The sequence below is a fragment of the Scyliorhinus canicula genome, chromosome 1 (genome assembly GCF_902713615.1).
Source record: "Scyliorhinus canicula chromosome 1, sScyCan1.1, whole genome shotgun sequence".
Taxonomy (NCBI): Eukaryota; Metazoa; Chordata; class Chondrichthyes; order Carcharhiniformes; family Scyliorhinidae; genus Scyliorhinus; species Scyliorhinus canicula.
In genome coordinates, this window is record NC_052146.1 from 209,828,275 (window position 1) to 209,842,197 (window position 13,923).

At 44.6% G+C, this 13,923-nt stretch overlaps 1 protein-coding gene across 4 annotated transcripts in view; it reads right to left on the reverse strand.

Annotated features, from left to right (window-relative positions):
* tasp1 (taspase, threonine aspartase, 1) overlaps positions 1-10,949 on the reverse strand; it is a 123,693-nt gene extending 112,744 nt beyond the window's left edge. The window contains exons 1-3 of one of the 4 annotated variants that reach the window (XR_005461830.1): positions 10,639-10,945; positions 4,080-4,147; positions 3,798-3,866 (exon numbers count right to left, since the gene is read on the reverse strand). Coding sequence is in view for 1 of the 4 variants with exons in the window: in XM_038806849.1 (XP_038662777.1) it covers positions 3,798-3,866; positions 4,080-4,147; positions 10,639-10,774 (273 nt within the window). In the remaining 3 variants the exon portion in view is untranslated. Of the gene's footprint in view, positions 1-3,797; positions 3,867-4,079; positions 4,148-10,638 lie in introns of all 4 variants that reach the window. The other 3 variants (XR_005461829.1, XM_038806849.1, XM_038806866.1) reach the window with 3 other exon arrangements.
* Between the last annotated feature and the right edge of the window lie 2,974 nt (positions 10,950-13,923).

Here is a 13,923-nt window from a genome sequence, read left to right on the forward strand (position 1 = left end):
TGAAAAAAGGTCAATTCTTTTGGGAGCAAGCAGAAATAGCTGACAGCATCCCTTGCCGTGTCATTGAATCCCTATAGTACAGAAGGATGCCATTTGGCCCATTGAGTCTGCACCAACCCTTGGAAAGAGCACCCTACCTAGGCCCACGCCTCACCCTGTTTCCATAACCCCACTTAATCTTTTGGTTATTAAGGGCCAATTTAGCATAGCCAATCTGCACATCTTTGGCATGTGGGAGGAAACCAGAGCACCCGGAGGAAACCCACGCAGACACAGGGAGAAAGTGCAAACTCTACAGAGACAGTCACCCAAGGCTGGAATTGAACCCGGGTCCCTGGAGCTGAGGCAGCAGTACATTTTTAAAATAAATTTAGAATACCCAATAAATTTTTTCCAATTAAGGGGTAATTTAGCATAGCCAATCCACCTACCCTGCACATCTTTGGATTGTGGGGGCGAAACCCACACAAACACGATAAGAATGTGCAAACTCCACATGGACAGTGACCCAGAGCCGGGATCGAACCTGGGACCTCAGCACCGTGATGCAGCAGTGCTAACCACTGTGCTGCCATGCGGCCAGCAGTACTAACCACTGTGTCACCCGTCATCTTAAATAGAACAAAATAAACTAAGCTCAGAAAAAAATATTCCATATGTTGATAAAGCAAAACATTAATGGATCTAAAATGGTGCCAAAAGCCAGTCTTTGATTGCTTTCCATATTTTGTTAAACTACAGGATTTCAACTGGGTTCCTTCAAATATTAGAATTAGAACAGTACAGCACAGAACAGGCCCTTCGGCCCTCAATGTTGTGCCGAGCAATGATCACCCTACTCAAGCCCACGTATCCACCCTATACCAGTAACCCAACAACCCCCATTAACATTATTTTTTAGGACACTCAGGGCAATTTAGCCTGGCCAATCCACCTAACCCGCACATCTTTGGACTGTGGGAGGAAACCGGAGCACCCGGAGGAAACCCACACACACACGGGGAGGACGTGCAGACTCCGCACAGACAGTGCCCCAGCCGGGAATCGAACCTGGGACCCTGGAGCTGTGAAGCATTGATGCTAACCACCATGCTACCGTGCTGCCCACTTAGAAGTGAATTAGAAAATTCAGAATTTCAGAATTCCATAAAATATCTAAGAGTAAAACACATTTCAGTTTAAAAGACAAATGTTAACATCAAGCATTCATGTCAGCTATAGGACAGTTAGATGCAGTAATAGCTCCTTCTGTACCACTGCAAATATTAAAGAGTGTACTAGTCTCAATTTTTCCATTCTAAGTGAGATTGCGAATTGGTGCTGAATTTCGGGCAGTCGCGTGCTGGGGGTTATGACCATGTGGAACAGGACCAAAACCACAAAATCAAATTCCTTTGCCAGAGGACAGAGAAAAAATTTCACTGCATCAGTCACTGCCCAATTTGATGTTAATTGATGTTGCCTTCCAACTCACCATGCTACTTGGCGTCCCCTCCTCATTATATTTAGAATGCCAATACAAGAAACCTGATCTAATGCAATTTAAAGAAAAAAAACTGCAAACTGCTACAATAAACAAAGTCCGAATTGTATTTATGAAAATGAAATGAAAATCGCTTATTGTCACGAGTAGGCTTCAATGAAGTTACTGAGAAAAGCCCCTAGTTGCCACATTCCGGCGCCTGTCCGGGGAGGCTGGTACGGGAATCGAACCGGGCTGCTGGCCTGCTTGGTCTGCTTTAAAAGCCATCGATTTAGCTCAGTGAGCTAAACCAGCCCCTTAGCTGGCACAGTGGGCTAAATGGCACATTTAGATGGCACAGTGGGCTAAATAGCTGGCTTTTAAGCAGACCAAGGCAGGCCAGCAGCGCGTGTTCAATTCCTGTACCAGCCTCCCGGAACAGGCGCCGGAATGTGGTGACTAGGAGCTTTTCACAGTAACTTCATTTGATGCCTACTTGTGACATTAAGTGATTTTCATTCACTTCACTTCCAAAAAGGCAGTATTGTTTTTGGAGCAGACATCTCTTCAGAACTATTTAAAGGGACGCCACCTGAAATTCTGAATTTTCTAATTCACTTCTAAGTGGGCAGAATTCTCAGATTGCCGACGCCTAAATTGCGTTCACCGATTGGCCCGAGAATCCATTTCTCAGATGCCCCGCCCCCTCAAAAATGGCAAAATCACCAAGTACACCGCATGCCGTTGGGTCGGCCTCAGGATGTCACCCGAGACCCTCCCCCGATGGGCCACAAAATCAGAGAATCCAGCCCCAAGTGTTGACGCTGACGCAGAATTCATGGACTTCCACAACAGCAAAACTGGCGCCACACCTGGACCGATTCAGCTACCATTGAGGGGCTAGCACTGGCGCCACGTGGAATACAATCGATTCTAATGAGAAACAGTGCGGGATTCACCAGCTTCGCGATTGATACTCAGGAGGCTGACAAGCTGCAGCCGCATATACACACTTGGGCACTTTAGTGAAGAGGCTCCTAGGACACTTGCTGGTGCGCACCAGACAGCTGATCGGTAACAGCAAGTGGAGGTAGGAACACCCAAGGGGACGGACAGTGGGAGGGTGGGCCGACTCCAGAAACTAGCTGCCATTCAGACGGGTTCAGGCTTCTGGAACAGACACTGCCATCAATTGTGGAGATGCAGTCACAGAGCCAGGGACTGCATGAGGGGTTGTCGGTGAGAATCAAGCACCTGCTGGTGCAGTTGGAGGGGTCCAGCAGCAGCAGGTGGTGCTGACCATGCATGCCACCTAGGCCAACACTGCACAGGCGGCGTTCACAGTGCAGACATTGGGGGCGACAGTTTTGGCTATGGATCAGCATGTTCATGGCCTGCGGAATTCTACGCAGGCGCTGGCCCAGAGAGGGTTGCCGACTCACAGGCAACCATGTGCCAGAGCCACCTGAAAATCGCAGCAGTGCTACCCAGCGCAGCTCAGTCACAGCTGGAATGTCGGCAGCATTGCCCAGGTGCTGGCCGACGTGGTACAGTCGCAGAGGGAGGTGGCCCAGTCCCAAAGGGAGTAGCAGAGTCACTGGCTGATGTGACATAGATCCAGAAGATGGTGGCACAGTCAATGTGTAATGTGGCATAGTCCCAGATGAGATGGTCACTCAGTCCGTTCGCTCATTACCCACCCTCCCTGGCCTGGTCCCCCCCCCCCCCCCACCCACAAGCCAGTGACTGGCCTGTCAGGCCAGTCTCATCTCTCCATGTCCTAACTCCTCCCTCCCCCTCATCAGCCATGATGCCATTTTCACAATTTTTAAAGGCACATGTGAACCACGCCGTCGGGAACTCAGCCCATCAGAAACAGAGAATTGCGGAGGCCTCAGAGAATACTGCATCAGGCCCACTAATGACATGTAAACGATGTTTACTGTATGGTTACGGAACAATTTACACCGCTGTCGAGGTGATGAGAATTGCAGTTTGGCATCAAATTGGCGCCCGCCACGATTTGCCGTCGGAACAGATTCTCCGCCCAATCGAGTTTTGCGATTTCGGTGTCAGCCAAATAGGGAATCCTGCCCAGTATTTTCAGTCTTTCTGTTTAATTTAAAACTAATGGGATACAGGGTCTATATAAATTATTTATAAAGATTGTGATTGTATTTACTGAGCTATATGGGACAGAAATAAAGGTCAGCTACAAAGTAAACAATCATATTAATCTACTGGGCCATCAAGAAGTTTAATAGACGGAGAACGCCAAGAAGTTTGAACTGCTATTCATATAAGTTATGAAACAGTTTGATGCTCATATTCTTACCTCTAGCTCAACAAGGGCTGCTGTAACTACATCAACAGCTAGAGCCCCAGCTTGCAGTTTCTCGATTGCCTGGAAGACAAAGACAAACAAGTTTCTGATTGAAATGCTTTTATTATAAAATTAACTGAACTGACAAAAACTTTTTCTTAATACTTCGACTAAGTTTCAAGCCTTTCATGAAAATGTTTCAATTGACCAATTCACATATAAAATGTAAGCTAAAATATCAGAAAGCCAGGTCAAATAAGTCAGTATCAGCCAACAAGTAGCAAATATTCCTACCTTTTGGCAAGCTCTCTTACAAACTTGTTTATACTCCTTGGCCTTGGATTCAGAATGAAAGCCTGCTCCTAAAACAATCAAGTTTTAAATAATTAATTGATAATTACATTTTTGGGACTGCATACGGCAATTTTAATTAATCACATCATCCACTTTGTAGTCATACATCAAACTCTTAACTATAAACTTGTTTGTTGGCCATCTTTTCAAAGGAAACTCAAAAATCCCCAAAGCCCAATGAACAAAGTTGCTGCTCATAGTCTAATCCGCACAAACCAAATTATTCCAATTTGAGAAGCAGTCTGTGCTGCATTAGCTGATTGGAACCAAGGGAGCAATTTGAATGGTATCATCCTAGGGCTACAAAGATTAGAAAAACATCCAGAGTTCCTGCTCCCAATTATTATCTTTTCTTGCAAAGTGTATTTGCATGGACATAGATGAGGTCAGAAGTGGCTAGGCTGTAACGCTGCCTTCTTCCCTCAGTGTCGATGCTCCCTTATGCAAAGTTTGGTGACAGCCAATTTCCATGGATGGACAGAGAGACAGAGAGACAGAGAGAGAGAGAGAATGGTTTTGTTTAAAAGTTACATATATTCAACGTACAGCAGTGACATCTCGTGGCACAAAAGCCCCTTGAAATAGCTACCGTAGTCAATTCTATAGCATATATGAAATGTAATAGGTGAAGGATTAATAAAATATAATTTATAAGACAGATCAAACAAAGAATATCAAATATATTTCAATGTAAAGACTTGCAGCTTTGTTATAGTCAAGTTCAAAAAGCTAGAGAATTGACGAGTTACAAACACCAAAAATTAGCAGCTAGATTTCCTTCACCCATCTCCCAATAGAGAACCACACCTTGCAGCAAATTTCTCACAAATCAACATTATTAGGTCAAATCTCATTAACTGTCTAGTGGCAGTGTACCAATAGACCGCATTAAAAGAAAAGGTCATGCTAACTCAAGAATCAGTCAAAAATTAGAACATCAATAGAAAACAAGTGTAGGTGAACCATGGTGGCTTTTGTGTACTTCCCATGCTGCAATCATAAAGCAACATAACACTCAGAAGCACCGAACTAGAACTGGTACATGGTGCACCAAGATAGCAGAACAAAGATCAAGGGCGCAATCTAACGGAAATGTTTATGAGTGTCGTTTGTGGCGGGTTTTGCTGGGAGTGCCCCACCCACCCACTATCTAACCACATATAGGGCGTGATCTACCCGAATGGAGACAGAGTTCCATGGCGGACGAAATTAGCATAGAGCTCGGAGAAACACACTGCTTTCTAATGCATCAGGGAAATATGGGGCCTCAACGGGGAACCTAACAAGCCCGCACTTATCCCCGTTTTCTGAACCCCTCAGAGCAGCACGAGTGATCGAGAAGCTATAGTTAACAACTCACTTTAAGGGCCCCATGGACCCCCCCCCCCCCCCCCCCCCCCCCCCCCCCCTGCGGTAAGTATGGCACTAGCAGTGAGCACGACCCGGCTGATAGATCCCGCACCAAGAATAGGATTTTCATTCCCAATTACGCCGCTAGGATTCCACAAATGTTGGTGGCAAAACCCAGAGGGAGATTGGAGAGGATCACTGGCCCTCCAATCTGCCACCAGGAGGCCATCTCCAACCATCAACCGGGCTTCGGCCCCAGTGGAGGGCCTAGTTTCCTTCTGAAAATTCTGGCACATCACAAGTCCCCTCAATAGGCACTGTAATTGATCTAACTTGCCACCTGTCTCTAGCAGGACATTTTCCATCAATAATGATACCAACCAGCAGAAAGAGAATTCCATGACACCAGTCAAAACCTCAAATGGAGAGTGATGAATGGTGCAGTGCCTGCAAAGCACCATTTTGGATGTGCCACAGGCTGAATACACATTCTGGTGGCTAAATTAGATACTTCCTTAAGGGTTGCAGCCCCCTTCCTACATTGGAAAGAGATGCTGAACTTCTGCCAAACGCCACTCATTTGCAATCACCTGGAACACAGTAGCGTGGGCATATCAGTGCACTCCCAAGCAGGTCTGCTTCTGGGCCTAGCCATTCAAAATGTTCAAAAGCAGAGAATGGGTCACTAACCCCAACTGTTTGCCACTCTTTCAGAGCACTCCTCTTGGATTAAAGCACTGTTAGAATGCCTACAGAGTGTGAAATGGTCCTTATTAATGGCGTGTACATGGACTGTGTTTCTTGCCTTTGTGACATTAGGTACGACTCAATGCCATTAAACTGGTCAATTTGAAGAGAAGAAATAGCACCAGATGCACAACAATTTTAGCGTAACACAAGTGTCTTCTTGTAATCCTTCCTTATAATCAAGAGGTTGACACCAGAAAGCTGAATGTGTGAACTCTAATGGACTCCTTGTTTCAGAGTCGTCATGCTGGCGATGACAGACCTCGAACATATTTACTCAATTGACAGACCTCGAACATATTTACTCAATTGACTACAAACTGAAATTATTCTACGATCCATTCACGAGTTTTAAAGAACTAGGATTCGGGATGTTGCAGTTACTTGTCTCACTTTTCAGTATTGACATACATAATCCTACTTACAATTCAGTTTTCCCCAGGGACAAAAATAAATAAGTCATCATAAACTGTTATTTAAACTGTGAATAATGTATGTACAAATAACCAAGCACAAATTTGATGCAGTTCCTTCTCCTTGAATTCCAGAAGGAACATCTCCCTACAGGTAGCTCTACAGCCATGCCTCTGACCGTGGCTTTTTGTCCATAAATGCATGACTGTTAGCAACTGTAGGTTTCCATGCTGTTTCAAGTCAATCCTCCTGAGTAAAATTAACATTATCTCCATGGAAATGGAGAAAACGCTGACAATAAACATAACTGAAACTACATAAAAACAGTTCAGTCAGCATAAATTATGCCAAGTTTGGAAGGTAGTCACGAATGACAACATGGACAGTGGCATGAACAGAATCAAATAAATCTCAAATTCTGATTATGTGGTTATTTTGGAACAATTTTAAGTAGGTTTGTTGCTGACGCAATGCGAGCTAATTGACAGTTAAACTAGTGGGTGAGAAGTATTATACATCTCCTTCTTTTTGAGTTCTCTGCTCGAAGGCAAGTTCTTGTCAATTATTTGCTGAACTGAGGCAGAGAGCCAGGAGTTTTTTTTAACTCCGGGTAGAGCGAGGCATGAGCCCCCAAATATACCTCAGGCATAACATGGATCAAACCTCGTGCTGTCGACGTTAAGTTAATCCACATGCGAACCATCTAGCAAACTGAGCTAACTGCATTCCCTCATTGGCGTCAACTTCATGATTATAAGGAATAAAGCAGAGGTAATTGTGGCAAGATAGATTTATTGTGCCTCTGGTGTTTTTTCCTCTTCACATAAACATGGTGGTTGTACCCAATGCCATAAGGACAAGAAATCCAGTCCATGTACACACCATTAATACAGACCATTCCACTTTTTAGACATTGTGTTGTATCCAAGAGGAGGGCACTAACAATAGAGTTTATTCAAAACTGTAATGTGTATAGTCATGCTCACCTGATTTTCCAATTTAATAATGTAAGCAATAACATGTTGCGCCCACCAATCGTAGCAGGTTTGAAGAGCATCAGTCATATGGACAAGGAGCAGGAGTAAGCCATTCGGCCCCTTGAGCCTGCTCCAACATTTAATATGGCTTATCTAATACTTTCAAATCTGCACCCCAGAGTTCCAAAGACTCTCAAGCCTCAGAAATGTTTTTGCATCATCTCCATTTTAAATGGGTGACCCCTTATTTTTAAACAGTGACCTCTAGTTCTAGATTCTCCCACAAGAGAAAACATCCTCTCCACATCCACCCTGTCAAGACACCTCAGGATCTTAAAAGGTTTCAATGAAGTCACCTCTCACTTTTCAAAACTCCAGCAGATACAGGCCTAGCCCATTCAACCTTTCCATTTCAGGTATTCGTCTGGTAAACCTTCTCTGAACTGATTCTAACGCATTTACATCCTTCCTTAAATAAGGTGACCAATACTGTAATTACTTTTGTAATCAATTCCCCTTGCAGCAAATTATAACATTTTATTAGCTTTCCTAATTACTTGCTCTACCTGCATACTAGCATGCAATTCATGCACCAAGATGCTCTGATCCCTCCCTGTGGTCTCTCTCTCTCATATCCTGGTGTGCGTAAGGCCCTGAAATAGTGGGTCCTGAAAGAGTGGCAAACAGTTGGGAGTGACTCATCCAGCACATCCGAACTTTAAAAAATTTAGATACTTTGTTATTGGACATTTTGCAAAAGGAACAGAGGGGATTTTATGATGCAACAAGATGGTTCCTCTGGCTTTTTCTAGGTGCACTTTGAACCATCCAGTGGTCATAATACAAATCCTTCTTTTCCAGTGTGGATCTCTTCCGTTTCCTCTTTAGAAACAGACCAATAGGATGGAACCGAGATATACCTAATGCGACCAAAGAATAATTTAAATTTCAACACAGTCCAAGTGCCTTACCAAAAGGGTAAAACCAATAAATATGGTCCAAAATATTTTTATACTCCAACCTGATTTATAAAATAATATCCTGTCCTGCCTGCTGGTTGCAGATACACTTTCAATTATTTCAGGAGGTGACACAGTGGCTAGCACTGCTGCTCCTCTGCTGCAGGTTCAATTCCGACCTCATATGACGGATTGCGGAGTTTGTATGTTTTCATCATGTCTAGGTGGGTTCCCTCCGGGTGCTCCGGTTTCCTCCCATAGTCCAAAGATGTGCAGATAGATTAGGGAAATTGGCTATGCTAAATTGCCACTTAGGTTGCGGTTGCAGAATTAGGGCAGGAAATTGGGCCTAGGTGGGGTAGTCTTTCAAAGGGTTGGTAGCGACTCGATGGTTCAAATGGCCTCCTTCCACACTGTTGGGATTCTATGAGATTCCCTCTCCAAAGCTGACAACATACGTTTTTCTATAATCAAGTACACACATTCTTGCAGTGCTCAAATAAGAAAAAGTTAGTATAATAGGATGGGAAATATTATTCTTCTTTCTGGTAAGGGTTTAATATCAATCCACCGATTTCTGGGTAACAGAGTTATTGAATGCCCATTTAATGATAATAGGAATGTTGTAGGATTCGCAGCAAGGAACTTGCTGGACTATGGCTGTATTCCACATTCTCAACAAATGGTAATAATTTATGTTAAAATACAAGGCACATATTACCAGGACTTAATTTCTTTGGCATTCATTGAATGGGATGTCAAGTTCAAATTAAACCCGGTAATGTGGCCATATAAAGGAAAATGTATGCTTTTTGAACGGGGACTCTGTCAGAGATAAAACTGAAAGCTTCCGGAATGTCAAAACTATACCACCAATGGCAATCACGCCATGCAGATGTGCTGAGGAAACTTTAAATATGCACAAGGGAGGCGATGGCGTAGTGCCATTGTCACTGGGCTAAGTGAACCAGCAACGCAGGGTAATGCTCTGAGGGCCTAGGTTCAAATCCCACCACTGCAAATGCTGGAGTTTGAATTGATAAAAATCTTAAAAGTCTGATGACAAATGAGCATGAAACCACTGTCGATTGTCGTAAAAACCTATCTGGTTCACTAATATCCTTCAGGGAAGGAAATCTGCCATCCTTACCTGGTGTGGATTACATGTGACTCCAGATCCACATAGGGCAGGGGTGGGCAAACTTTTCCGTGCAAGGGCCACATTCAGAAATTCACAATTTTTAAGGGCCGCATAGTATATTAATTAATAGTCCCGGTTGTGACCAATTAGCATGCGGCATATACCTCAGCGCTTCCCCCGGCAGCATCCTGCCTTTAGCCCTCTTTTTCTCTACTTTTCAAAAATGGCGCTTCACCCGGTTATGATTCTGAGCGCCTCATATAGGACATAGAACAGTACAGCACAGAACAGGCCCTTCGGCCCTCGATGTTGTGCCAAGCAATGATCACCCTACTCAAGTCAATGTATCCACCCTATACCAGTAACCCAACCGCCTCCCCCCCCCCCCCCCCCCATTAACCTTTTTTAAATTAAAAAAAAATGACTTGATCGGCCCGTGGGCCGTAGTTTGCCCACCCCTGGCATAGGGACAAGTAATAAATGCTGGCCCAGCCAGCGACAGCCCCATCCCAGCCAGCGACAGCCCCATCCCATGAATAAAATAATAGAGCTAGGTTCAATTAGGATGAAATCATAGAGGAAAATGTGGGACCACGTGAAGACTTCTACAGAAAATAAGACAAGGACAAAAACGTGAGAAGGGCAAACTAAAGATAAAATGAAAGGCAGACAATGAGTGTGCGTGGATGATAGTTACATAAAATAACCTCTTTATCCAGGAGCAACGCCGCGGGAGGGCGCCTCATATTTACAAACCCCAAGAAAATTCCGTCAATCAGGTCGACATGTAGGAAATGACCTTTTGCAGTTGAGAGATTTGCAGATGCACCGCAATGAGAGACAGCTCTTACTTTTCCAAGGGCAGACTTTCAGGTTTGACCTTGGGGCTCAGGGGATTGATTGCTGCTCACCTGCGTGCACCAGCACAAACCCCACGCTACTGCCCTCGGAGGCCGCTTCCTTTCCGCTCCTGTCGATCGGCGCGGTCCCCTCAGCTGTGCCGGGGAGCTGCGGGTCGCCGGATCCCAGGCTCCCTGCGGCCTCCATGGTCACAGCCAGACAACATGGCAACCCTCCCCTGCCATCGAATCGGACGAGCCACGCTGAATGTGGGCGGAAGGACCGGAGCAGTACAAAATACCACCCGGGACGGAAACGGAAGCCCGTCTGACAGGACGAGATTGAAGGCCCTGAACTGGGAATGCGCAAGCGCACTCTCGCCCCGCCCCCGGCGGTTTAACGGCCGCTCGTTCCATTCGCCCCGCCCACCGCGCGCGCATTCGGCGACCGTTGGCAGCATCTCGCCTCCCGCCCTCTCAATTCACTTCCGGGTTAGACCCTCCCTGTCTCTTGGGTACAACGTGCACAGGTGTGAAGAAGGTGGTCGAGAAGATGGCGGTTAACCCAGGCTAAGAGGGGTGACATTGGGAAGTCAGCAATGGCTAATGAACGGTGCGCTGGGAGTTCATGACATTGTTATAAATAACCATTTCCTGATTCATAATATTTTAGAGAAATTATTATTTCTGGGACGATTAACATTTCACCGTAGAAAATGGAATTAATGCAACTAAATTAGCTTGAAGACTATTGCACCCCTAAGGGGTCAACAGCTAGGAAAGTATGATTACCAAACAGCAGGTGGGCTTATTTAGCTGGTGAATTGGGGACCAGATGTCAGTTCTGTAGAAGGGTCATATGGGCTCAAAATATTAACTGTATTTCTCTCTCCACAGATAGTGTCAGATCTACTGAGTTTATCCAGCATTTTATGTTTTTATTTCAAGATGTCTACACTGCTTACAAAGAAATGCAGCACAGAGAGTTGTTTCGTCTTGGGAATAACGTTACAATTTTTAAAGTATTCAGTGAGCCCTGGAAGGCTTAGAAGTTGTCATTGAGATGGGTAGAGCTGAAGAAAATTATAGGATTTTAATTTATCTCTGTGTTTTCTTGGGAATGGGTGTTCTGCAGCAGCAGATAAGACCACACCAAAAAGGTGTTGATGCTAGCAGGCTCCAGACAGCAAAAATGTTTCTGTTAGCTGGTTCTGCAGTTGGGACTTAGGAGATGTGTCAGGAGTCGTATGGTAGGTCTACGCAGTTACGGCCCAGCAGAAGTTCTGGGAAGCTGAGAAGGTGGCAGAAAGTCACTGGCTCAGTGCTGGAAAGGGTCAAGGCACAGAAGCAGCTCTGGAAGCCAGGAATAGCTTGGTGTAACTAGGAGATTGAAGCTTGGTGAAATCCAGGGGCAGTGCCAACCCAGTGAAGCTCGCCAGCTATTCAACTGCTGAAATTGCACCAGTAAGCAAAGGCTGGAGTGCAGATTCGGAAATCCAGGGGAACAACGACTCAGGAGATGAGATTGAAATCCTGGGAGGTGGGCAGTCATTGAGGCAGTCTGAGTTGGAGGCACTTTGAGGGAATTCAGAGGCGTGATCTAGGAAAGTGAAAAGTTTGCAGTCCATTGTAAAGGAGATAAAATTTCAACAAGATCGGTTGACTCTGGTGTCTGGGTGGGTTGCTGAGAAATCTGTGGGATATGTCTTCATCATATTTGCTGTTTTTATTTTGTTTTAGAGTACCCAATTCTTTTTTTCCAATAAAGGAACAGTTTTAGCATGGCCAATTCACCTACCATGCACATCCTTTGGTTGTGAGGGTGAGACCCACGGAGACTCGGGGAGAATGTGCAAGCTCCACACAGACAGTGGCCTGGGGCCAGGATCGAACTGGGCCCTCGGTGCCATGTCAGCAGTGCTAACCATGAGAATGTGAAGCAAAGGTTAATAGCTAGAACAAGCCAGAATTAATGGGACACATTAGTGGAAAGTTACAAATAAGGGAGTTGTTATTGAATTCGTGAGCCGACTCATGACTGTAAGCCGAATAGCCTTGAGAAACAAGGAAGATGGCTGGATGACGGAATATGAAATGTGGGAGCCATTGATACTGTGGCTAAACACCTGCTGTTTTTGCTAAAACTACTATATACTCATGTGCCAATAGATAACCTCAAAGTCTGTAAAATCATGTATCGAAATTATGGCAATAACAAGTTAATCATGTATTGGATCTATGGTAAAAACAAGCTATGCTTTGTAATGGGGGCAAGCTCAAGTGAATGCAAGGGACAGCCCTCTTAAAAAAAATATAAAGAAAGGATGTTTTGAGCAATACTTTGGCACTTTCAGAGGTGGTTCTTTGGAGTACCTAGAGGGCTGCTCCGATCGCAGTAAAGAATATTCTAAAGTACGAACGTGTTCGAGACCGTTTCTTCCGGACTGAGAGACAAGTGAATTAGAGACGCATTCACAACCACTGGGCCACCATGCTGGCCTTACATTTGCTGTTTATTGTACAGTGCATTGTGTTCGGCTACAGTTTACCTGTTAATTCACAGGTACCTCATATTAACCCTGAATGTTTGCGTATAAGATAGATTTTGTACATTGTTTTATCTTTTGATCTTGTATGGCAAAGTGGAATCTTGTGGCTTTACTCTCTTGGCACATGATTCACAAACTTTGTCTACTTTAAACAACATGTTATTGGTCCTGCAATAAACTTAGCAAACTAACTTTTTTGACATCAAGCATAAAGACTTGGATTGCAAATCAACAGCAACAGCGTGCATTCGTATAGTACCTGTAACCTTGTAAACCATCCCCAAGACACTTTATGGAGGTGTTGTCAAACAAAAAATCCATTCACCTGAGGAAATGTTAGGACAGATCATCAAAAGCTTGGTCAAAAATGGTGGGGGGGGAGGGATGCAGGGGGCAGAGAAGGATGAAGGATTCAATAAGGGACCAACAACATTTTGTTTGAAGTAGTTAAAGGTTAATATTAAATACACCTGTTTTGGAACAAAGCTACAAGATTCCATGAACAAATTTGAACAAACACAAACTTTACTAAACAGAGTTAAAAAGTAAAATTATCTCCACTCAAACATTCAAAGCTAACATGAGGTGCGTATGAATTAACAGACAAACTGTTGTCCGACACACCCCACTACAGAGTTAATGACAGATGCAACCGAGTCCTTTGGTTTCTCAATAACCCACCCAACCAATCTCACTGAAACTTCACTTCATCTTTCTGACAGGGTTTCTAGTCCTCCCCCCCCCCCCCCCCCCCCCTCCTCAAAGAGCCTCTCTTGGAATTATCTCCAAAAGTCACTATTGCTCCCTT